The following is a 26860-nucleotide window of genomic DNA, read 5'->3' on the forward strand; positions in this document are numbered from 1 at the left end:
CTCACACCCTGATTTTTGACAGAAGTCAATTTGATTTACACTAACTATAAAGACACGGGTAATGTGCATGTCAGCAATTTTAAAACCACTTTGGTGATTAAATAGCACGACACACCTTCCTTGTCATGTGCAAGTGCACTGTGTCATGCACTACTGAAGAGATTCAAATCTTAAAATTTCTCACACCCATCAACAAAATTATATTGTATTTGGTACAAGAACGTGATCTCAACATCATTGTTACAAGAGAATTCAGAGGCTGAGCCAAAGCTCTAATCACCAAGACTCAATGGTCCTTTGCACCGAGTAAATGACTCCTGCCAGCTCACAGCTTGTAGACAAAAAGTTCCATGGTGAGAAAATGCCTCGTCTCGGGAAAGTAGCAGCTACAGTGATTGAAACAAATCTAGAGACTAGCACTGCCTGTGGCAAATTATAAAGCGGTACAAAAGTAAGGAAGCGGTCAATGTGCAGGGACTGGCTTTCTGGCTGATGCCTACAATCATCAAAACCTGAACAGGGAGCTCACTCAACATGGTGTAGCACTGAGCTATACACAGTAGGAAGGCCAAGTTTAATACCTTGTCTATGATAAGTTAGCACATCACAGTGGAAACACAATTAGCACTAACACTTTAGAAACATAGGAATTACTGGACAAGAAAAGGCTGGGCCCATTAAGCTCATCTTCTACCCATCCTGATAGGTGCATGACACATCAGTCAGGAAGTTTTTGATTAATCATGTCAATCAGTTCCAATCATTAAGTCTACAACTGATTGAGGAATGAAGAGCTTTAGAAACTAGAGGTCCAAAGGTACCCATCTGTTCTTCCCACACATGCTATACTCATTATATGCCATGTCTCCAATTATTCACAAATTGGATCTCAAAACATTTTCTGAAATAAATCTATCTACATTGTCTTTAAGTAAATCAACACTATTTATTTCCACTGTTTCCAAGGGCATTTGTTCCATAGATTGGCCACTCATTCATTGAAATATTACTCTATAGATTAATTTTGAATTTACCCTCTTGTACCTTGGGCTTTGTCCTCTGTTCTATCATTCTGGACAGGTTGAAATAGTGAAATACATCATAATCTAGTCCTTTCCATATCCTAAAAGCAATAGTGTAATCTCACACCTGTCTCTTTTTTGTGAGAACACACCCAGTGTATGTATTCTGGAACAAGAAGTATGTTTTGGGGTTTGCAAACTGGCTATGAAATCAACAGCTGGGGTTCATGTTATCTCTGCAAGTGTATTTGTATTTAGATTTAGGGAGGGCAGGAGCTAACTTGGCTATGGCACTGCAAGTGGATGGATATCTATTTAGAACATAGACACAGAAAAACTACAGCACAAACAGGCCCTTCGGTCCATAAGTTGTGCCAATCATATCCCTATCTACTAGGCTTACCTATAACCTTCAATCCTATTAAATCCCATGTACTCATCCAGAAGTCTCTTAAAAGACCCTAACAAATTCGCCTCCACCACCACCGACGACAGCCGATTCCACTCACCCACCACCCTCTGAGTGAAAAACTTACCCCTGGCATCTCCTCTGTACCTACTCCCCAGCACCCTAAACCTGTGTCCTCTCGTAGTGACCATTTCAGCCCTGGGAAGTAGCCTCTGAGAGTCCACCCAATCACTACCTCCCAACATCTTATAAACCTCTATCAGGTCACCTCTCATCCTTCGTCTCTCCAGGGAGGAAAGACCGAGCTCCCTCAACCTGTCCTCATAAGGCATGCCACCCAATCCAGGCAACATCTTTGTAATTCTCCTCTGCACCCTCTCAATAGCTCCACATCTTTCTTGTAATGAGGTGACCAGAATTGCACACAGTTCTCCAAGTGGGGTCTGACAAGGGCCTTATAAAGCTGCAGCATTATCTCCCACTCCTAGACTCAATCCCTCAATTAATGAAGGCCAGCACACCATACACCTTCTTGACCACATCCTCTACCTGCGAGGCCGATTTAAGAGTCCTATGGACCCGGACCCTAAGCTCCTTCTGATCCTCTATATTTGTCTAGAATCACATGTGAAACCTAACCATTTGGATGAAGTTAGATGACTGCACAATGTCCTCAAATGCATCTGGAGTGGAAGCTGTAGTGAGAGCATTCTTACCAGACAATATTGGATTAAGCTGGAAACTAACTCAGGCAAAAATAGACTTTTCAATTCAGTGCAAATCTGACCATCCCAACAAGAGGCAAGATTCTGTTACTACATTCTTGTGGCTAGAGGGATCGGTCAAGCTCATGCAATAAAAGTGAGATTTTCAGGGAATGCAACCTAACATGCTTTGCTGCAGGTCCAACATGCAGTAGATGGCATACTGAAGGCCAGGAAGAGCTAAGATTAGACTAGGTGAGATTAGACTAGGTGACTCAGATGGAGAATAACATTTGCAAAGATTTGATGGTCCAAGCGGCTCCTTTGTGTACATAGAACATAGAACAGAGAACACTGCAGCACAAATAGGCCCTTTGACCCACAAGTTGCGCCGATCATATCCCAACCTACCAGGCCTATCTATAACCCTCAATCCCATTAAATCCCATGTACTCATCCAGAAGTCTCTTTAAAGACCCCAGCGAGTTCGCCTCCACCATCATCGACGGCAGTAATAGTCTTTGATTCTAGTACATTTTTTTTGATCAGAGGCAAGGCTGATGGTCCAATTGGATGCTGTTTTAAATATAAATGAGACAGGACATGTTCATCAATTTAACCCTCCGTGGGTTGCAATTAGATACTTCAGCAAAATTTCAGCAATTGGAGTAGGCTACCACAATGCCTAACAAGCTCAATCAAAATTAATATTATGGTGAATTTTTAAAATTCAGATACCAAAGCACTTTTGGTTGAAGATGACTGCAGTCATTATCTTGGCGACAGGATTTGTGTTTTCTACGGGATTGTGTGCATGGATTTTGGCATCCAACGCTTACTTCCTTCATTTCCAGATACAGCATAGACCAGGCAGGGAGCAAAATTACCTTGGTTTGAGGTCCAATTTAACATAAAAAACCTCTGCCAAACCTTAAAAACAAAAGATGCATTGACACAATGGGAATCTTCCACACATTGCATATCATCACACTGAACACATTCTTTTAACCCCAGAAAATGTAAAGGTACGTGAAAATATAAAATTGATATTCATTGGAAGTTGGGTCAAAATCTCTCTAATTCATGTTTCCAAGGGTTTTTCTGGACAGTAAAGTCCTTTAATTGGAATTGTCAATCTAATACCAAACACACATTACACCATTCGTTCTCCTACCCTGAGCTTTTAGATAGGAGTTCTCATTTCTAACTTTTGGAGCCTCTAATCATGTGGATGGCCGCTTTTCTCTTCTCCAGACTCCAAGTTCTGCTGTCTGGGTGGTGTTTACTACTGAACTTTTTTGTCTTTTATTTTGCAAAAAACTCCTTTGGTTTTAACAACTTACAAGCAGTATCACTCTGGTGCAGCCTGTACCACTTCCATCACAACCTCAACCAAATCATAAATCCTATCAATTGCTGGTGTGCCTTGGTATGCAGAATTCTGAGTAAAATGCCAAAAAAATTAACTGCATAAAATAGAATGGAACATCTGGAGTAATTTCACCCTATGAGACAGACTTAGTCAACATACAGAACAAGGCTGGCCTCAGGCTGAATAACAATCATTTTCTGCCGAACCACCTGCCCCATGAATCATCCTACACCTTTACACTCAGGATTACAAAAGCAAAACAGCTCCTAAGGGTCAAGCTGAGATTGCACAGAGCATTGCTGAATATTTGGGAAGTTATAAAAATATAATTCATTAAATGTAATGGATTGCACATATATACTGAAAGAAAATAGAGGGTCAAGTTCTCAGAACATTTCATGGTGCTAAGGAAGTTTCTTGCTCAATCCTGCAGCTCACGCTGTCCATCATTGAATACAATTTTGAAAAATGCAGAGGCAGATTGAGGATGATCAAGTAAAGCAAACCAGTTTTCCACATCCACAAGAAAGATTCTGCATTTATATGACACCACTTACAAAGTCAGAATGGCCTAAAACTGCTAATGGAAAGGCTGTGGCACAATGGTATGTCCTTGGAATAGTGCACCAGAGACCCAGCCTACTGCTCTGGGGGCCTGGATCTGAATCCCACCATGGCAGACGGGAGAATTTGAATCCAATAAAAATCTGGAATTAAAAGTCTAATGATGAACATGAAACCAAAAACAAACTTTTGAAATGTAGTCACTGCTATAACATAGGAAAATATAACAGTTAATGTCTGCACAATGGTCTCATGTATAGATGTGTCACAAAAGATTTATTTTCTCTTCAGTGATGTTGGTTGAGGAGTACATATCATTCAAGGACATTTCAGATAGAGGGTGTACACATGTAGAATCACGGTTTACAAAGAATATTTCACCATAGAATCTGTCATCTAAACCACCCAATTACAATCATAGTAAGAAAGTGACTACTGATATGTGATGCAGAGCTGTAAGTAATGACTTAGAGTCCACTAACAGATGAGTAACTCACTAACTCAGACCACCATGTGTCACAGTCAGGCGGGACACAGCCCACAGCTCATCAAACATTTTGCTAATTCCATACACTAAGTAATTAAAACGATGATACTGAATGTAGACTTAAGTGGAAACTCACCTAATGCACGGTGGCTGACTAAACTGAAGTTATTTCATAAGTTAGTAAGTTCATAAGATAGGGGAGCAGAATTAGGCCATTCGGGCCATCATGCTTGCTCCACCATTCAACCATGGTTGATATGCTCCTCATTCCCATTTTCCTACCTTCTGCCCATAACCATTCAACCAATTAAAAATCTGTCTAACTCCTCGTTAAATTTACTCACTGTCCCAGCATCCACTGCACTTTGGGGTAGCGAATTCCACAGATTCACACCCCTGTGGGAGAACTAGTTTCTCCTCAACTCTGTTTTAAATTTGCTACCGCTTAACCTAAGATTATGACCTTTTGTCCTAGAATAGCCCATAAGAGGAAGCATCCGCTCTGCATCTACTTTTTCCATATCTTTTATCATCTTGTATACCTCAATTTGATCTCCCCTCATTCTTCTAAATTCCAGCGTGTATAGGCTCAATCTCTCTTCATACAACAAGCCCCTCACCTCTGGAATGAATCTAGTGAATCTTCTCTGAACTGCCTCCAATGCCACTACATCTTTCCTCAATACGGAGACCAAAACTGTGCACAATACTCCAGGCGCGGTCTCACCAATGCCTTGCATAGTTGTGACACTATTCTTTACCTTTCTATTCTATTCCTTTAGCTATAAATGCCACCATTCCATTCACTTCTTTTTTATCATTTGCTGTACCTGCATGCTAGCTTTCTGTGACTCATGAAGACACCCAGATCTCGCTGCACAGGGATAGCCCAAAGTCTCTCCCCAATTAGATAATAAGTCACCTTCCCATTTTTCTGACCAAAACTTCAATACTTCCTGCTCCTTCCTCCTGCCATTCACAGTTCTTCCTCAGTCACATCATCCTCTCAGTGACACACAAAATGTACTTCAGTGCAGACATCATGTCTCATAAATTGGTATCACAGCTGGATGTGTAATCATCATCAACATCTCTTGATTTTCAAAAGTTTATTGATGAAGAATTCCACCTCAAGTGTGAACACCTGTCTGCTTTTGGGTTCCCAATTGGTTCAATGCACCTTTCCAACATTGTCAGCCTTTTTAAAACTCCAGTTTTGTTAGATCCAGCCACAGCAAGCATCAAATAACAGCAGCTGTCAACTGTCACAGATCAGAACGTAGAAACATAGAAAATACCATAGGAACTGGCCACTCGGCCCTTCGAGCCATTTTGATCATGGCTGATCAGCAAATTCAATAACCTGATCCCATCTTTCCCCCATATCCCTTGATCCCTTTAGCCACAATAGCTATATCTAATTTATACCACTTGGGGCCCATTATTAGAAAATAATCAGTGCTCATACCATCCGTTCTGTTGCCAGATAATCAAGGAGTAATATTCAGAGAACATTTGCTTTGATTTATTGTTGTCACATGTATTAGTAAACAGTGAAAAATATCGTTTCTTGTGTACTATACATAGCATACCATACAAAGAGGAAAGGAGAGGGAACAGAATGTAGTGTTACAGTTATAGTTAGGGTGTTGAGAAAGATCAACTTAATACAAGGTAAGTCCATTCAAAAGTCTGATGGCCACAGGAAAGAAGCTTTACTCACTATATTCACCAAAGAGAAGGACTTGTTGGATGATGAGTCTGGGAAAGGATGTGTAAAAAGTTTGAGTCATGTTGTGATCAAAAAGGAAGAGGTATTGGGATTCTTGAGAAACATCAAGGTAGACAAATCTCTGGGGCCTGATGGGATATACTGTAGAATACTGAGAGAGGTAAGAGAGGAAATTGCTGGGGCTTTGAGACAAATCTTTATAACCTCACTGGCTACAATTAAGGTGTTTACCCCAGTCCAACGCCAGCTTCTCCACATCATGACTACAGGGGAGGTCCCAGGGGACTGGAGAAAAACCAGTGTTGTTCCTTTGTTTAAGAAGGGCAGCAAGAATAATCCAGGGAATTACAGGCCAGAGAGCCTTACATTAGTGGTAGGGAAATTATTGGAGAAGATTCCCACTTGGAAATAAGTGGACATACTAGTGAGAGGCAACATGGTTTTGTGAAAGGGAGGTCACGTCTTACAACTTGATTGAGCTTTTTGAGGAAGTGATGAACATGCCTGATAAAGGTAGGGCAGTAGATGTTATCTAGGTGGATTTCAGTAAGGCTTTTGACAAGATCCCTCATGGCAGACTGGTGCAGAAGGTGAAGTCGCATGGGATCAGAGGTGAGCTGGCAAGGTGGATACAAAACTAACTCAGTCAAAGAAGATAGAGGATAGCAGTAGAAGGGTGTGTTTCTGAATGGAGGGCTGTGACAAGTGGTGTTCTTCAGGGATCAGTGCTGGGATTTTTGCTGTTTGTAATATATATAAATGATTTGGAGGAAAATGTAACTGGATTGCTTCGTAAGTTTGTGGATGACACAAAGGTTGGTGGATTTGCGGATAGCGATGAGAACCATCAGGGGATATAGGAGGATATAAGTCAGTTGGGAACTTGGGTGGAGAGATGGCAGATGGAGTTTAATCCAGACAAATGTGAAGTAATGCATTTTGAAAGGTCTAATACAGATAGGAAAATATACAGCAAACAGCAGAATCCTTAAGAGTATTGACAGGCAAAGGGATCTGGGTGTACAGGTACACAGGCCACTGAAAGTGGCAATGCAGGTGGAAAAGGTAGTTAAGAAGGCACACGGCATGCTTGCCTTCATCGGCCAGAATATTGAGTTTAAAAATTGGCAAGTCATGTTGACACTTTACAGAATCTTAGTTCGGCCGCACTTGGAATATAGTGTTCAGTTCTAGTCACCACACTACCAGAAGGATGTGGGGACTTTGGAGAGGGTACAGAAAAGATTTACTAGAATGTTGCCTGGTATGGAGAGCATTAGCTACGAGGAGAGGTTGGAGAAACTTGGTTTGTTCTCACTGGAGCTCACTTGAGGGGACAGCTGATAGAAGTCTACAAGATTATGAGAGGCATGGACAGAGTGGATAGTCAGAAGCTTTTTCCCAGGGTGGAAGAGTCAATTACTAGAGGACATAGGTTTAAGGTGTGAGAGGCGAGTTTTAAAAGAGATGTACGAAGCAGATTTTTTACAGAGAGAGTAGCGGGTGCCTGAAACTCCTTGCCAGGGGAGGTGATGGATATGGTAGTGACTTTTAAGGGGCGTCTTCATAAGTACACAAGTAGGATAGGAATAGAGGGATATGGTCCCTGGAAGGATAAGGGGTTTTACTTAAGTCAGGCTGCATGGTCAGTGCAGGCTTGGAGGGCCGAAGGGCCTGTTCCCGTGCTGTTGGTACATTGGCCTTTATAAATTGGAGTATCGAGTATAAAAGTTGTAGTGTTATGGTAAGGTTATATAAGGCATTGGTGAGGTTGAATTTAGAGTATTGTGTACAGTTTTAGTCACCTAGTTACAGGAAGGATGTAAATAAGGTCGAAAGAGTATAGAGAAGGTTCACGAGGATGTTGCCGGAACTTGAGAAGCTGAGTTACAGACAGAGATTGAATAGGTTAGGACTTTATTCCCTGGAGCGTAGAAGAATGAGGGGAGATTTGATAGAGGTGGATAACATTTTAATGGGTATAGATAGAGTGAATGCAAGCAGGCTTTTTCTACGGAGGCTAGGGGAGGAAAAAACCAGAGGGCATGGATTAAGGGTGAAAGGAGAAAAGTTTAAAGGGAATATTGGGGGGGGGAGGTTTCTTCACATAGAGAGTGTTGGGTGTGTGGAATGAGCTGCCAGATAAAGTGGTAAATACGGGGTCACTTTTAACATTTAAGGAAAACTTGGATGGGTTCATGGATGAGAGGGGTGTGGAGGGATATGGTCCAAGTGCAGGTCAGTGGGACTAGGCATAAAATGGTTCAGTACAGACAAGAAGGGCCAAAAGGCCTGTTTCTGAGCTGTAATTTTCCATGGTTCTAGTGAGGTAGTTGATTCTGAGACCAGGGTCCTAAATCTCAATAAAGGTAACTACAATGATATGAGGCATGAGTTGGCCATGATGGACTGGGAAACATTACTGAAATGATAGACAATGGCAAGCAGTCAAGGTGAACTCCAAAAATTATTTATTCCTATTTGGTGCAAGAGTGGAAAAGGAACTGTGGCCAAATCATGGCTTACAAGTGAAATTAGAGATAGTATCAGATTCAAGGAAGAAGCATTCAAATTGGCACGAGAAAGCAATAGGCCTGAGGATTGGCAGCAGTTTAAAATTCAGCAAAGGCGGACTCAAGGGTTGATTAAAAAAGGGAAAAATAGAGTATGAAAGTAAACTAGCAGGGAATGAAGAAATTAACTGTAAAAGTTTCTATGGATATGCAAAGATAAAAAGATTGACAAAAATTAAAGTAGGTCCCTTACACAGTCAGAAACAGAATTCATAATGGGGAACAAAGCTATGGCTGAGGAACTAAATTTGTTATATGCGTTAGTCTTCACAAAGGAAGACATGTACCGTTAGTTATGAGAAACATAAGTTTAGTGAGGAGCTGAAGGAAATCAACATTAGTAAGGAAATGGTTTTAGGGAAATTAATGGGATTGAAGGCAGATAAATCTCCAGAGTCTGATAATGTTCATCCCAGAGTTTTTAAGGAAGTGGCCCCAGAAATAGTTGATCCATTGGTGATCATTTTCCAAAATTCTTTCCTTTAAGTTTTTTAAGTCTATTTATTAGTGTCACAAGTAACTTCCGTTAGCTCTGCAATGAGTTTACTGTGAAAATCCCCCAGTTGCCACACTCCGGTGTCTGTTTGGGTACACTGAAAGAGAATTTAGCATAGCCAATGCACCTAGCCAGGATATCATTCAGACTGTGGGAGGAAATCAAAGCACTTGGAGGAAACCCACGCCGACATGGGGAAAATGTGCAGACTCCATACAGGCAGTGACACAAGTTGGGAATCATCCGGGTCCCTGGCGCTGTGAGACAGCAGCATGAACCACTGTGCCACTATTTTGCCCATTGGGCACTGAAGTGATTTCTACAGATTGGAGGGTAGCTACAGGAAGCCCACTATTCAAAAAGGGAGATTGAGAGAAAACGGGGAATGATAGACTAGTGAGTCTAACATCAGTAGCAGGGAAGTTGCCAGAGTCCACGTCATTTCATTACTCAGCATTTGGAAAACAGGGGCATAATCAGACTAAATCAGCATGGATTTACAAAAGGGAAATCATGCTTGACAAATCTACTGGAATACTTTGAAATGTAACTAGTAGAGTTGACCAGGAAGAACCTGTGGATGTGGTTTACTTAGACTTTCAGAAGGTATTCGACAAGGTCTCACATAGCAGATTACTATGTAAAGTTATAGCGCATGGGTTTGTGGGTAGTGTCTCGAGATGGATGGAAAGGATAGGAATAAATGGGCCTTTTTTTGATCGGCATGTAGTGACTGGTGGGGTGATGCAGGGATCTGTGCTAACTGTTCACACTGTCTATTATTTATTTGGAAAAAGGAACTGAATGTATTATCTCTAAATTTATAGATGATATAAATTTGAGTGGGAATGTGAACAGTGAGGAAAAATGCAGAGATGCTGAGCATGATTTGGACAGGCTGATATGGGGGCATATGCATGGCAGATTCAGTATAATGTGGGTAAATGTAAAGTTATCCACTTTGATAGCAATTATAAAGACAGATTATTAGTTGAATGGGAGTAAATTGAGAGAGGCGGACACTCAGTGAGACCTTGGAGTCCTCCTGCATCAGTCACTGAAAGTAAGCACGCAGGTGCAGCAGGCAGTAAAGAAGGCAAATGATATGTTGGCCTTCACAGCGAGAGGATTTGAATATAGGGATAGGATGTTTTACTGCAATTATATAGGGTGTTGGTAAGGTCATACCTGGAATTTTGTGTGCAATTTTGGTGTCTTTATCCGAGGAAGGTTGTCCTTACTATAGAGGAAGTACAGTGAAGGTTTATCAGGCTGATTCCTGGGATGGCAGGTCAAACGAAGAGAGGCTAAATTGGTTAGGATTATATTAGTTGGAGTTTAAGTGATCTCTGAGTCTACTTCTAACAGGGTTAAACAGGATAGACTCGGAAAGAATTCTCCCAATGGTGGGGAGTCCAGAACTGGGGATCATAGTTTGAGGACACTCAGAGTGGTGAATGTATGGAATTCACTATCACAGAAACCAGCTGAGACCAAAACATAGAGATTTCAGGAAGAAACTGGGGCTAAAGGGATCAACGGATATGGGGAGAAGGTGGGATCAGTGTATTGAATTTGATGATCAGCCATGACCATAATGAATCGTGAAGCAGGCTCAAAGGGCTGAATAACTGACTCCTGCTTCCTTTTTCTGTGTACATTCCTGTGGAATCAAACAGAACCTGGTTCTAATGCAGCAGGGATGCAGAAAGTTCCAGGTCATAGCAAGTTGTATTATATTTTGAGTGCCAATAAAATCACAAAATCTGCAGCCCAATTAAAATTACAAAGTATGAATTAATGGGTGAACAGATCCTCATGCCACCAATTAGTTAGTAAATCAATTGATCAATGGCCATCTGTTTTTTTTAAGGTGGTGGGAATAGGGATTGAAAGGCCAACTATTTGCTTAGAGAAAGGAACTCGAACAACAGCGTTCAAGACAGATTAAGGCATTTATCAACATCAGCCAGAAGCTTTCACTCAAACGGAGGGCAGAACCCGAATGAAATATTCAAGGTGATCATTCTACAATAATCTCAGTGTGAACACTGTCTTTTTCTGGAGAAAGATTTTACATCCTTCCTTAAAGATATGAATACTGTATTCAGGGCTATGCAGAGAAAAAGTACAGGTACTGGCAGATTGTGCAAGGCCAGTTGAAAACATTAACCTTGTTACTGTTTCACATTCACAACAGCATGGCATTAACTGACCAGCTACCTCCACCTCCCAACCTACAGAATGTTTCCGCATCCATTCTGATAATGGAATACCACAGCATTAAGTGGGAAAAATTACCACCACAAATTGAAACATTGCTTCACCAAGAAATCAACTTCTCAGAAAGAAGCACGTCACAGCTAAGTTTTAAGATCGAAAGAAACATTTAGACAGAACAGCGGAAGGCCATTTAAAAAGACAGGAATCATTCCAAATGAGCTTATCCACTTCTATCGGGTCAAGCGTACAAGAAGTCTTTGGTTCTGAGGTTGATAGCTCTAATCTTGTTTTGTACCAAAGCACATGTGCATCCCACAATGGCGCAACTAATCTTGGGGGCCTGCTTATTTGGAACTGGAGGAAGCAAACTTAGACCCACGTTAGATCAGTACCAAAAAAACGTTAAGAGCTTTTAGCCTGACACGGTCATTAAAGCTTCAATGACCAAAGGAACTGATATCTTCCTTAGAACCAGGACATCAGCAACAATCACTTCCAATTTATAGCATATATTTAATTATTTTATGATTCAAAAATATTGTACAGCAAGTCCTGGTTCAATTGGTTAATTATAATCACCTCCAATAACTTCTAGGTGCACTCTACAAGATCCAAATGAGTTTTGGAGCCACACCCCCATACAAACATGCTCCTAAGAATCAAGTTCTCTTACAAGAGATTTTAAAAATTCTTATTTCTAAAGTGCTTTGAGCCCTTGATCAACAAGAGCACAGACCCTCTGCTTTGAGCTTCACTCAACAGTAACCAAATGGACTATTGGGAAATACACCAGAGCAATATAGGTCAACCTGCCCTCTTTCCCAGGTAATTCAGTCACTAAATGACACACATCGCCCCCACCACCACAATCTTCTGATTTCTTTATTCTTTCATAGGGTGTGGGCATGGCTGACAAGGCCAGCATTTATTGTCCATCATTAATTGCCCTTGAACCGAGTGTCTCACTTGGCCATTTCAGGGATATTTAAAAATCAACCACATTGCTGTGGATCTGGGGTCACACGTGGGCCAGACCAGGTAAAGGACGGCAGATTTCCTTCCCTGAAGGCCATTAGTGAACCAGATGGGTTTTTACAACATTCAATGACAGTTGTCATGGTCACCATTACTGAAACTAGCATTCAATCCCAGATTTAGAATCCCTATAATGAAAAAGAAGGCCATCTGGCCCATCGAGTCTGTACCGACAACAATCCCACCTAGGCTCTACCCCCCCTGCTAATCTTCCTGACACTAATGATTAATTTACCAAGGCCAATCATGGGTGGCACAGTGGTAAGCACAGAGCCAGGGACCCAGATTTAATTCTTGGCTTGGATCACTGTCTGCGTGGAATCTGCACGTTCTCCCTGTGTCTGTGAATGTTTCCTCCGGGTGCTCCGGTTTCCTCACACGGTCCAAAGATATGTGGGTGAGGTGATTGGCCATGCTAAATTGCCCCATAGTGTCAGAGAGACAAGTTAGGGTAAGTACATGAGTTTATGGGGATAGGGCCTGGGTGGGATTGTGGTCGGTGCAGACTTGATGGGCCGAATGGCCTCCTCCTGCACTGTAGGATTCTATTAGAAACATAGAAAAACTACAGCACACACAGGCCCTTCGGTCCACAAGTTGCGCTGATCATATCCCTACCTATTAGGCTTACCTATAACCTTCAATACTATTAAGTCCCATGTACTCATCCAGAAGTCTCTTAAAAGACCCTATTGAATTTGCCTCCACTAATACTGACGGCAGCCGATTCCACTCACCCACCACCCTCTGAGTGAAAAATTTACCCTTGGCATCGCCTCTGTACCTACTCCCCAGCACCTTAAACCTGTATCCTCTCGTGGCAGCCACTTCAGCTCTGGGAAAAAGCCTCTGAGAATCCACCCGATCTATACCTTTCAACAGCTTATACACCTCTATCAGGTCACCTCTCATCCTTCGTCTCTCCAAGGAGAAAAGACTGAGCTCCCTCAACCTATCCTCATAAGGCATGCCACCCAATCCAGGCAACATCCTTGTAAATCTCCTCTGCACCCTTTCAACAGCTTCCACATTCCTCTTGTAATGAGGCGACCAGAACTGAGCACAGTTCTGTTATTCCATGAACCCATCTAACTTGCACATCTTTGTAGTGTGGAAGAAAACCAGAGGAAACCCACACATGCAAGGGATAATGTGCAAACTCCACACAGACAGTGATCCAAGGCCAGAATTAAACCTGGGTCCCTGCGCTGTGAGGCAGCATCGCTGTGCCACCCGCAGAGTTGACAGGGATTTGGAAGTGGGAGGCCCACACTGCCACCTTTTAAGAGGCCCGTCAAATTAAGTGTCTCCTAAGCATCCGAGTGATCCGTGATGGTCTTTAGTTGGGATCAAGACCCTCTCCACATAGGCTCCAAGCACTGCTGCTAATCAGAAGCCAGCAGCAATAAATTACTGGGGGCACCACTAGGGGAATGGTGATTGCTGCTGGTTATGCACCCATCAGAAGCCCAGGGTCACTGAGGGACCCAGGCTACAGGTGAATGAGGGTGCCATGTATGCAGGGGTTTTTGGGAGTGGTGGCGGAAGGGGAGGTACTGGCAGGAGGGGCGAGGGCGGCTATCACTTGGGACCCGTTTCACAATGTCATATTCCAAATACCAACGGTGGCAGGATTAGTCCCTTATGCAAGTATTAATTGCCCAACTAAAGCCTCAATTGCAGCAGGCCAGGGAGGTCATTCACAGGGTTTCTGGCCATAGATGAGATACCTTTGGAGGCAGGAAGACAACAGGGCCCATATAAGAACATAAGAACATAAGAAATAGGAGCAGGAGTAGGCCAACTAGCCCTTCGAGCCTGCCCCGCCATTCAATAAGATCATGGCTGATCTGTCGTGGCTCAGTTCCACCTTCCCGCCCTCTCCCCATAACCCTTAATCCCCTCTCTTATCAAAAACCCATCAACCCGCGTCTTAAAAATATTTAGCGAGGCAGCCTCCACCACTTCAACGGGCAGAGAATTCCAGAGATTCACCACCCTTTGAGTGAAGAAGTTCCTCCTCAACTCCGTTCTAAACCGCCTCCCCTTTATCTTGAGGCTGTGCCCCCTAGTCCTACTGTCTTTTTTGAGCGGGAAGAGTCTCTCCACCTCTATCCTATCCATCCCATTCATCATCTTATACGTCTCAATGAGATCTCCCCTCATTCTTCTAAACTCCAATGAGTACAAGCCTAGTTTATTCAGCCTCTCCTCATAGCTCAATCCCCTCAACTCCGGTATCAGCCTAGTAAACCTCCTCTGCACTCCCTCCAAGGCCAAAATATCTTTGCGCAGGTGCGGCGCCCAAAACTGCACACAGTACTCCAGCTGCGGCCTCACCAATGCCCTATACAGCCGCAGCAAGACCTCCCTACTTTTATATTCAATCCCCCTTGCTATGAAGGCCAGCATCCCATTCGCCTTCCTGACCACCTGCTGCACCTGCAAGCTGGGTTTTTGCGACTCATGCACAAGGACCCCGAGGTCCCTCTGCACCGTCGCCTGCTGCAGTTTTTCGCCACGTAAGTAATAGTCCTTCCTACCATTATTCCTACCAAAGTGGACCACCTCACACTTGCCAACATTAAATTCCATTTGCCATTTCCTGGCCCATTCGCCCAGCCTATCTAGATCCTTCTGCAGACTCTCCACGCCCCCTTCCTGTCCAAATAAATCCCTCCCCCTACCAAAGTTGCAACAGGGCAGGGCATTAAGTTCTATAACTTAACTCTGTTCCTCTCTTCCGAGATGCTGCCAGATCTCCTGAGCAGTTCCAATATTTACTGCTTTTTAGTAATAATACGGGTTCATTCACTACAGCTAGATTGACAGGTGAAGTTTGGAGAAGGGCCTGGTTTTAACCGGTTCTAAAATCAGAAATGCCACAAGGATTGATGAGCTTTGCATTATATTCCCAGGAGGAGTGGAGAAAGACAGTGGACAGATGAGGAATTTGTAACCCCCATAAATTACTTCTCTTGGCTACGGCGTTCTTTGATCAGCATTAAAGGACAGCAACACAGCCACGGTGCAGATTTTAACTTTGTTCTCTTTAGCCTGATTGAACACTGCAATTAGGTAGAACACTCAAAACCTCACTCAGTGGGGATCAAAATAGTTTGTAGTTGATGTGGTGGAAATGCAGGGTACACAAGTGCACCCAGGTGCTGGTTTGACAAGAGCAGGCTCACTCCATGCAGTAGTTGACTTCCCAGTACTGGGGAAAATGTACAATAATTTGGGGGATTCACCGGTGTAATATCTGTCACTGGCATTCCGCTGGTGGGTGATTATATGGTGCCTTTACTGCCGTCTGCAAGTTTCAGAGCTAGGCTTTACATCTAATGATGCTGCACAGTGTTATTTAAACTGATTGTAGCAGTTTCTCCAAGGCACTCTTCTGTTTGCAGTGATGCTAGCTTTCTTCTCTCACTCAATTCACACAGACTGCAACAACATTTGCAAAATACTAAACAATGTGTCCCATCAAGGAGGAGTAAATCATATTTTACATTTTCAGATTTTTAGGACAAGATAACTTGGATGGTAAATTTGATCTCATGTAAAATGGAGTACAGTTAAGGTCTGGGTCTCAGACACCGAATTTCTGCAGCGCTACCTTTCAAAATGTGCTCCTGTGTCAAACAGCTGCCTGTAAATTCTTGTCATAGTTTCTTTTTTAAATTAACGTTTGCTGATTTGAAGTTCTCTTGGGGGATTGTGTTGCTAGCTCATGTTTATGACAGAAGCCTTCCTGAACCACACTGATTCAGCCCATTTAGAAAAAGCTACTTTATATCTAATGCGCTGTTAAGGCAAGTTATGGGGATACATTAGATCTTATAGGAAGCTTTCCTTGCACAGTATTGCTTTCATTCTGCATTGCTTTGAATACATAACCAGATATCATATCTGAAAAAATTCAATTAACTTTTTAGTATCAGATTCTCACTTTGCTGTGTTATTTACATCACTTAAAATATAATAATTAGTGATTCAATAAGTGCATTAACAACTTTGAATTGTCAATAGACTACATTTGTAAACTTTGGAGATTGCAAGGTAGGATTGGGAAAATATAGAGATCCACTACTTGAGGATTCTCCAATTGGTGTTAAAAATCTGGAGATGTTACTAATAACCTCAGCAAGTGTTCATTCTGTCACCTTTAAACATCACAGAGTTAGGAAAATTATCTTCCCATTGTGCATACAGCTATATTTCTGGATAATTTGGGCCATTACCCAAAAACCTTTCACAAGCTAATTCCAAAGTTTGAGTATCTGAAGAGAGTAGGAAAGATGGGCAGATTGACAAAGGCACCTTGGGACACTGAAAGTTTGCAGGAGTGAATTGTGCGGATTTATATCAGAGAATTCCAGTTCTGAAGGTCCGCACCCCTTGCCACCTCCCCTTAACTCCCACCTGTCAAAGAAATTGGGTGCAACGGGAAGTATCTGAGCTTGAAGTTGAACTCCATGGACCTGAATCTGTTAGATTGAGACTCCGATCTGTTGATAGCTAAACTCACATCTTGGCCGATTTCACGGGTTTGAGGAATTGGCATTTCTTTGTTTTTGTCAAAGAGCAAAGGATATGGCTTAGCGACACTCTTTCAAAAGAGCAGAAATTTTGCCTGAAATGAGTTCTGCGTTAAATAAAAACACACTCTAAAATATTCTTTGTCCTCTCTGTATACCTGCTTGTCAGACTTATGACCAAAATCAGTGAATGCTCAAACCTCAAACAATTTGCAAGATTCAATCCATACTTTTGTCTAAGTTTGCTCGTCAACAAAACACTAACAGGGCAGTTTGGAAAATTAATACATATTGTACAGCACTGATTCCTACCCACTGTTCTTCATCACTCGCCATCACAAAATAAAAAGGCACTTAAACAAAACCCTCCAAGACAATAACAGCTCCCTGAAATTGATAGCTTCCAACATAAATAGAAAGGTCAACTTCTTTCTTTGTTGCTGAATACCCAAAGGCTGGAATCTATAGTTTAAGATTTTTAATGTCAACCCCCATAACAAATCACAACACTTCAAAACGTCAGTAAATTCCATCAGCTATCCCAAGGATATGATAAAGATTATTCAATAAATGAATTAACATTTTGTAAAGCTGCCATCCTTAACAAAAGCCAACTTGAACTTGGGTGAAATTTTCAAGGTATCACAAATGACAGTGCCAGCTGAGATTTAACACAGAAAAGCAGCCTCAAATAAAACAGATATTGAAATAAATCAGTTAAAAGTTTGCAAATTTAATTGATTGGATTTGGAAACTGCGTGCCCAGCTGTCCCTTATGCAAGGGTACATCTAACAATTTGACCAAATCATAGTGGGATCCAATTTTAACAGAATCTGTAGAAGTGGATGTGAGCTTTGTAGGGTTTCTGATCCACTTACCTCACTGTATTGTGACTGTGCTGCATTCTCTAAGTACAGCATGTTTGCAGCAATGTTGATGAGCACTGCTGTCCCGTCTCCTGGCTCCAGGTTTGTGCTATGTTTTTGGTGGGAGTTTTACCTCAGATTGATGTGTGTGTCTGTTTTTTTTTAAAGCAGATTCTCTTATATCCAGACCTTGCTGAACAGGTAAAGTGCAAAGGGGTGGGATCTCCACACCAGCTGCCAGCCAATCTTTCCCAAAGTTCCACCTGAAACTTTTAAACTCAACACCAATTGCATACTCCAGCAGCTAATCTACATGTCAGCCTCTCCCCTACTATTATATTCCTTACTTCCTACCTTTTCCAAACTTTCTCTTTCCGTTTATAATATGAAGTAGATCTGTAACTCAGAATATACCTGGAAACTTACCTCTCAGTGAGCCTCAAGTTGGTTTTAGGATGTTTCAATGTCTTTCTATAACTTTGACGGGGTGGAGGAAGGCACGGGGGTGGGGGGGGGAGGGGGGAGCCATCAATGAGGGAAAGACTTTAGAAAATAAAAAAGATCAGAGCAAGTTGCTAATTTGCAAAATCACAGCTGCCCACTTTGTAGCAGTGTGCCTTCCCGCTTCGCTCCTGCCTCTGTACAATCGACTAGCTAATTGACACAACAACAGCAGATTGACCTTTGCTCTCTATCCTACTCCAGACACTTCGTACATTTACCAAAGCTTGCTCTCAAGATGCACATTATGAACCTCGTGAGAGCAGTAAAATAGACAGAGGCACAATTAAGGAGTAATATGTGTGTGTATAGCTATCGCCACACAGCCAGGTTTAAAAAAGACTTGCAACAATGCGAGGTCACTTAAACCAACAATCCCCCAATTGAAACTCATTAGCATGGACAATGTGTATATTAACTCCTTCCCTGTATCAGCTTTCTCTAAAATGCTTACTATTATTCATATGTTGGGAAGGATTTGTTTATATTTTCATCGTTTGCCCTGTCAAAATACATGGTTTCGACATACCATTAACATGATAGACAGTTCTCATCTTCAGACACTGTAAACTCCCAGAACCAGGCCCCAGCTTTGCAGCCTACGTAATTACACCCTAACTGTGGTCCTCTTCCAGCTCAAACTTATTCAGCACGCACACATGAATCTGGCAGCGACACTGATTTTAAAATCAGAATCAGGATCCAGATTGTATAGGACGCGATTATAAATAGGACAGACGTCAGTGAAAAGCCTTGCTAGATAGTTAAGAAGGATGTGGATGGATAGTGAACTTCCCTCCTGCCCCAAGCAAGGAGTAAACTCTTGAACTCGGTTATGATGTTGGGGTGCAGATGAACAGTAAGGAATGGAGGGCAAAAGGAAGCAGGGAACAGATTGATTTATTGCACACCTGTAGTTTTCAGGTAGCTGTTGGTGTGAGCAGAGATTTGGGCTTGGCGAGTGGTACAGGGGGAAAATACAAGATAATGTCCACAAAATAAATGTGTTAACACTCCAGGCTCTTTTGTGTCAATTAGCTTGTCGATTGTACAGAGGCAGGGGGCGAGGCAGGAAGGCACGCTGTTACGAAGTGGGCAGCTGTGGTTTTGCAAATTAGCAACTTGCTCTGATCTTCTCTGTTTATTTTCTAAACTCTTTCCTTCATTGATCACCACCACCCCCCCTCCCTCCTCCGCCCTGTCAAAGTTATAGAAAGACAGTTGTGATTTTCAAGATGACTTTCAGACAGGAAGCTGACACCGCAATGAGTGAAAGATGAGTGTTCTGCATGCAGTGAGTCACTGCACAATGGTTGCAAAATCAGAAGTACAGCAATAAAAGTGGCATTTGAAAACTGCTGCTGCACCCTTTAGAAAACCATCATCACGTCCACCTCATACAGGTTTCTTAAAAACTTCATTAAAACTGTTTTAGTACACTGGCTGAAAAGATTTTATGACAAACTTTCTCTAATTGAACATTCATAAATAAACATATTGTCAAACGTAAAATCTATCTAGAAATGGTGGGATTTTGGTGCTGTTTAACTACCTGATAAATATATACTGTCTGTTTTACAACTGATTACAACATACAAGCCACCGGAAGTGGGCCGGCAAACATCCAGAGCCACTGTCATCCAAAAAGTGAAGCTCTGTCCAGCAGCTGCCATGGGCTGGGGGAGATCGACAGTGGTAGGGATTGTTGCCACAGAATGTAACTCCCAAAAACCCAGCAAATTGCACACATAAGCAAGAAACCCATGCAAAATAAAATGCTGACAGAGGTGCTGCTGGACTATTCAAAAAGCAACCTACAAGAAAAATGCCACCAGAACTCCAGACATAGTGCACTGATAATGCACCGAGCTGGTGCTCAGCATAATGAATGTACTAACTTGGTGGAAATGTTAAAAGATAACTAACATTGAAATGGGGAGTTATCAAGCACTGTGCAAATTTAAATAGTTCGCTTCTGAAGACAGGAAGCCACCTGTAAGACTTGTTAAACCCTATTGGAAATGTGACTAAAGGGTAAAGGCTAAAGTTGGTAACAGTTTCCAACTTACTTAGTCCAACAAGAAAGGGTGAAGATAAACACAGGCCCGTCTTTAATAACATTCTACCCTGAGGTTCTGAAACAATTAATTAAAACGTAGCTGCAACGCAGGAAAAGTTGGCAATTAATTCGGTACACAGCAAGATCCCAGAATCAGATAGACTGTGGCACGAATTGAAACCTATATTCAGTTTGATCTACCTGAAAATCAGCTGTAGACATTAACAGAATTGAGCTGGAGAGTCTGTAAACAGGGGACACAGAAGAATACAAAAAGAGGGATATTTGCTAGGAGCTGCTTTATGTAGACCTGTAGCTTAAAGCAAGAACCTCTGGCCTATTAGTTTATGCAAGAACATAAGATATAAAACAGGAGTAGGTCACACAGCCAGCTGAGACCACCTACATTTCTGTTCAATGCAATCTTGCTGATCATCTTCCTGCACAATCCCCATATTCCTGATATTCTGACTGATCAAAAATCTTGTCTCTGCCTTAGAAGTACTCAACAATAATAATCCACTATCATCCGATGTTTACTCTTTTGAGTGAAGAGTTTTCTCCTCATCTCATTTCAAAATGATGTCCTTATATCCCGAAAATGTAATGTGGAGATGTCGGCATTGGACTGGGGTGGGCACAGTAAGAAGTCTCACAACACCATGTTAAAGTCCAACAGGTTTATTTGGAATCACGAGCTTTTGAAGATGAAGGCGCAGCCCTTCGATTGTGGTCTTGCTTTCTAGATTCCCAAGTCAGAGGAAACAACTTTTCAGTTTCTACCCTGTCAAACCCCTTCAGAATCTCTTGTTTCATTAGATCACCTCTGATTCTGTTGGATTCCAGGCAGTACAGGCCCAATTTACTCTACCTCTGATCACAAAACAACCTTATCATCCCATCTATATAGTCAACTTGCACTGTACCCCCTCCTGTCTTTCCTTAGACACGGAAACCAAAATCTTCCAAGCGTGCAACAATAGTAATATGACTATTTTCCTCTGATGGACTGAATGCACAAGTACCTTACATTGACTATTGTTTGCCTGGACAATGATCAGGAATGGTTGTGCAATATCTGCAAAGCCCATTAAGGAAGCAGGATTCCTATGACCCGTGCAGCTTCAGTTTCACACTGGGCCAAATTTCATGGACTGAACCAATGGGAAATCTTGTGCACAATTCTTCCCAATTAAAGGAGTTTAATTGAAGATAATGGAACATTAAATCACCCCACCCTAGCTCAAGGGGAGTGAAGTCAGCGCTCTGAGTATTCTGCATCTGATCAGCCAACTCAGCAGAGACAAGAAACGAAGCCAGCACCTTGTACTTTACCTAGTCCTCTGCGCAGTATATCAGCCCCAAGGTCAGGGTCCTGGGCTCACTTTCAACTAGTAAGGGACATCAGATGAGTACCATTTTACCCAGTGAGGGGCAGCGTACAGGATTCTGACCCAGTGAGGGGCAGCGTACAGGATTCTGGCCCAGTGAGGGGCAGTTTATGGAAATCTTCTCCAGTGAGGGGCAGCGTACAAGGCTCTGATCCAGTGAGGAGCAGTGAACAGGTTTCTGACCCAGTGAGGGGCAGTGTACAGGATTCTTACACAGCTATCCCAGTGAGAGGCAGTGCACCAGGTTCTCAGCGGGATGAAGTGCTGCAATATCCAGCGTTTCTGTGCCTTCCACCTCCATGACCATGTGCGCATTTATTATTAGTGCTCTTTAGATGAACATTAGGAAACTTTAATGAGTGATTGACGGGATTTTTTGTCCAAAGTGGTAAGTTGGGTGAAGTATGTACTTAAATCATGACACATAACTATACAGGTCTGATTTCAAAGTTCTCATAATGACGTTTTTTTTTACAGAGCTGCTCCTGAACTTTGCAGCAAGCATTGACTCCATTATGCTCAGCTGAAAGACAGAATAAAATTCGGCCAGTTACCGCCACCAATTTCGGATGTCCTATGCTGGAGGCCCTGCGCTACACTGCAGACATCCAAAAACTTTCTCAACAAGGAGCGTGACTCAGGTGATCACCAGCACAGGTAATGACAGATTTACTGCTGTAATCAATCGGTCAAAACACTCCCTTCTGCTAAAACTGACCGATTTAGAACGGAATAATCTCATTAGTGACAAACAGCATGGTTTTGTAAGAGGGAGGTCATGCCTCACAAATTTGGTGGAGTTTTTTGAGGAGGTGACAAAAACGGTTGACGAGGGTAAAGCCGTGGATGTCGTCTATATGTATTTTAGTAAAGTGTTTGATGAAGTCCCTCATGGCAGGTTGCTGCAAAAGGTTAAACTTCATGGGATAAAAGGTGAGGTGGCTAGATGGGTAGAGAACTGGCTTGGCCACAGAAGACAGAGGGTAGCAGTGGAAGGGCCTTTTTCTGGCTGGAGGTCTGTGACTCGTGGTGTTCCGCAGGACTCTGTATTGGGACCTCTGCTATTTGTGACATATATAAATGATTTGGAAGAAGGCGTATCTGGTGTGATCAGTAAGTTTGCGGACAACACAAAGATGGGTGGACTTGCGGATAGCGATGAACATTGTCAGAGAATACAGCAGGATATAGATAGGCTGGAAAATTGGGCGCAGAAATGGCAGATGGAATTTAATCCAGGTAAATGGGAAGTGATGCATTTTGGTAGGACTAATGTAGGGGGGAGCTGTACAATAAAAGGCAGAACCATCAAGAGTATAGACACACAGAGGGACCTGGGTGTGCAAGTCCACAGATCCTTGAAGGTGGCAGGACAGCTGGAGAAGGTGGTGAAGACAGCATATGGCATGCTTGCCTTTATAGGACGGGGTATAGAGTATAAAAATTGGCGTCTGATGTTACAACTGTATAGAACGTTGGTTAGGCCACATTTGGAGTACTGTGTCCAGTTCTGACAATATTAAAGCAAAGCAAATCAAAAGTCTAACTACTGGGCACATGTTGGGGTTCAGCGAGACTTGGATGGACTCGACAAGGAACACAACATTAGCACACAGGAACAGAAAGCAATTAAGACAAATGGTACATTGGCTATTATTGCAAGGCGATTACAGTGCTAAAACAGTGCAGATATCTGATGAGCCCTCACCTGTGCAGAGTCTTAGTCTCCATCCTTAAGGAAGGATACACCTGTGCTGAATGTGGTGCAGTGATGATTCGACTGGTGCTTGGAATTAGATGGAGCTTAAAAAGGAAATTAGGAGAGCCAGAAGGGGACATGAGAAGGCCTTGGCGGGTAAGATTAAGGAGAATCCCAAGGCATTCTACAAATATGTGAAGAGTAAAAGGATGAGAAGTGAAGGGATAGGGCCTATAAAAGGTGAAGGGGGAAAAAGTCTGTGTGGAACCGGAAGAAATGGCAGAGGTGCTTAATGAGTACTTTGCCTCGGTATTCATGGTGGAAAGTGATCTGGGAGGTTGTACTACAGGTTTGCGGTGGACTGAAAAGATTGAGTATGTGGACGTTAAGAAAGAGAATGTGTTGGAACTTTTAAATTCTATCAAGATAGATAAGTCGCTGGGACCGGATACGATGTACCCCAGGTTATTGTGGGAGGTGAGGGAAGTGATTGCAGAGCTCCTGGCGATGATCATTCCATTGTCGATGGATTCAGGAGAGGTTCCAGAGGATTTGAGGATTGCGGATGTGGTTCCTAGTTTCAAGAAAGGGAACAAGGATAGCCTGGGAAATTACCGACCGGTAAGTCTGACCTCAGTGGTTGTTGAGTTGATGGAGAGGATTCTGAGGGACAGGACTTATGAGCATTTTGAAAAGTTTAGTATGATCAGAAATAGTCAACATGGCTTTATCAAGGGCAGGTCGTGCCTTACAAGAGTAGTTGAGTTCTTTGAAAATGTGATTGAACACATTGACGAAGGAAGAGCAGTGGATGTGGTTTACATGGACTTCAGCAAGGCGTTTGATAAAGTCCCCCATGCAAGACTTCTTGAGAAGGTGAGTGGACATGGGATCCAAGGGGCTTTGGCCTTGTGGATCCAGAACTGGCTTGCCTGCAGAAGGCAGAGAGTGGTTGTGAATGGGTCTTTTTCTGCATGGAGGTCAGTCACCAGTGGAATGCCCCAGGGATCTGTTCTAGGACCCTTGCTGTTTGTCATTTTCATAAATGACCTGGATGAGGAAGTGGAGGGATGGGTTAGTAAGTTCGCCGATGATAAGAAAGTTGGTGGTGTTGTGGATAGTCTGGAGGGATGTCAGAAGTTGCAGCGTGCCATAGGTAGGATGCAAGACTGGGCGGAGAAGTGGCAGATGGACTTCAACGTGGATAAATGTGTAGTGGTCCATTTTGGCAGGACTAATGGGATGAACGAGTACAATATCAAGGGTAGGAGTCTTAGCAGTGTTGAGGAGCAGAAGGATCTTGGGGTCCGGGTCCATAGCACTCTTAAATCGGCCTCGCAGGTGGAGGATGTGGTCAAGAAGGCATATGGTGTACTGGCCTTCATTAATCGAGCGATTGAGTTTAGGAGTCGGGAGGTAATGCTGCAACTTTACAAGACCCTTGTCAGACCCCACTTGGAGTACTGTGCGCAGTTCTGATCGCCTCACTACCATGTCCTCTGTGTTAATGTATTATCCCCTTTTTGTTAACCTAATCAATCCCACTTTTTTTGATTTGATTTATTATTGTCACATGTATCATGTACTGAGATATAGTGAAAAGTATTGCTTCTTGCGCACTATGCAAGCAAAACATACCATTCATAAAATACATAGGGGAGGAGGAAATGACAGGATGCAGAATATAGTGTTGTAGTTACAGATAGGGCGAAGAGAACATAGAACATAGAACACTACAGCACAAACAGGCCCTTTGGCCCACAAGTTGCGCCGATCATATCCATACCTACCAGGCCATAGAACTATCTGTAACTCCCAATCCCATTAAATCCCATGGACTCATCCGGAAGTCTCTTCAAAGACCCTATCGAATTTGCCTCCACCACCACTGACGGCAGCCAATTCCACTCACCCGCCACCCTCAGTGAAAAATGTACCCCTGACATCTCTGTACCTACTCCCCAGCGCCTTAAACATGTGTCCTCTCGTAGCAATCATTCCAGCCCTTGGAAAAAGCCTCTGAGAATCCACCCGATCAATACCTCTCAACATCTTATACACTTCTATCAGGTCACCTCTCATCCTTCATCTCTCCAGGGAGAAAAGACCAAGCTCCCTCAACCGATCCTCATAAGGCATGCCACCAAATCCAGGCAACATCCTTGTAAATCTCCTCTGCACCCTATCAATAGCTTCCATATCCTTCCTGTAATGAGGCGACCAGAACTGAGCACAGTATTCCAAGAGAGGTCTGACTAGGGTATGACGTTGCAACATTATCTCCCTACTCCTAAACTCAATCCCTCGATTAATGAAGGCTAGTACACCATACACCTTCTTAACCACATCCTCTACCTGTGAGGCCGATTTAAGAGTCCTATGGACCTGGACTCCAAGGCCTTTCTGATCCTCCACACTGCTAAGAGTCTTACCCTTGACAGTATATTCCTTCATCCCATTTGACCTGCCGAAATGGAACTGCACATTTATCCACATTGAAGTCCATCTGCCAATTCTCCACCCAGCCTTGCATCCTATCTATGTCATGCTGCAACCTCTGACATCCCTCCAAAGTATCTACAACACCACCAACCTTCTTGTCATCAGCAAACTTACCAACCCATCCCTTCACTTCCTCATCCAGGTCATTTATGAAAATGACAAACAGCAAGGGTCCCAGAACAGATCCCTGGGGCACTCCACTGGTGAGCGACCTCTATGCAGAAAAAGACCCATCTACAATCACTCTCTGCCATCTGCAGGCAAGCCAGTTCTGGATCCACAAAACAACAGCCCCTTGGATCCCATGCCCTCTCACTTTCTCAAGAAGTCTTGCATGGGGGACATTCTTGAACGCCTTGCTGAAGTCCATATAAATCACATCTACCGCTCTTCCTTCGTCAATGTATTTAGTCACATTTTCAAAGAACTCAACCGAGCTCGTAAGGCACAATCTGCCTTTGACAAAGCTGTGCTGACTACTATTGAGCATACTAAACTTCTCTAAGTGTTCATAAATCCTGTCCCTTAGAATCTTCTCCATCAACTTACCAAGCACTGAGGTTAGACTCACGGGTTGGTAATTTCCTGGGCTATCCCTGTTCCCTTTCTTGAAAATAGGAACCACATCCGCAATCCTCCAATCCTCCGGAACCTCTCCCGTCTCCATCGATGACGCAAAGATC

At 42.9% G+C, this 26860-nt stretch overlaps 1 protein-coding gene across 3 annotated transcripts in view; it reads right to left on the reverse strand.

Annotated features, from left to right (window-relative positions):
- The window catches only part of tp63 (tumor protein p63), a 151433-nt gene that overhangs the window by 81333 nt on the left and 43240 nt on the right, over window positions 1-26860 (reverse strand). For 2 of the 3 annotated variants that reach the window (XM_080186116.1, XM_080186117.1), the window contains exon 1: window positions 18038-18183. The exons of the other annotated variant lie outside the window; for it this stretch is intronic. In XM_080186116.1, the coding sequence (XP_080042242.1) occupies window positions 18038-18079 (42 nt within the window). In that variant the 5' untranslated portion in view covers window positions 18080-18183. Of the gene's footprint in view, window positions 1-18037; window positions 18184-26860 lie in introns of those variants that run through there. 3 annotated transcript variants of the gene reach the window in all.

This window comes from Carcharhinus amblyrhynchos, chromosome 3 (genome assembly GCF_965287045.1).
Source record: "Carcharhinus amblyrhynchos chromosome 3, sCarAmb.v2.hapA, whole genome shotgun sequence".
NCBI classification, from domain to species: domain Eukaryota; kingdom Metazoa; phylum Chordata; class Chondrichthyes; order Carcharhiniformes; family Carcharhinidae; genus Carcharhinus; species Carcharhinus amblyrhynchos.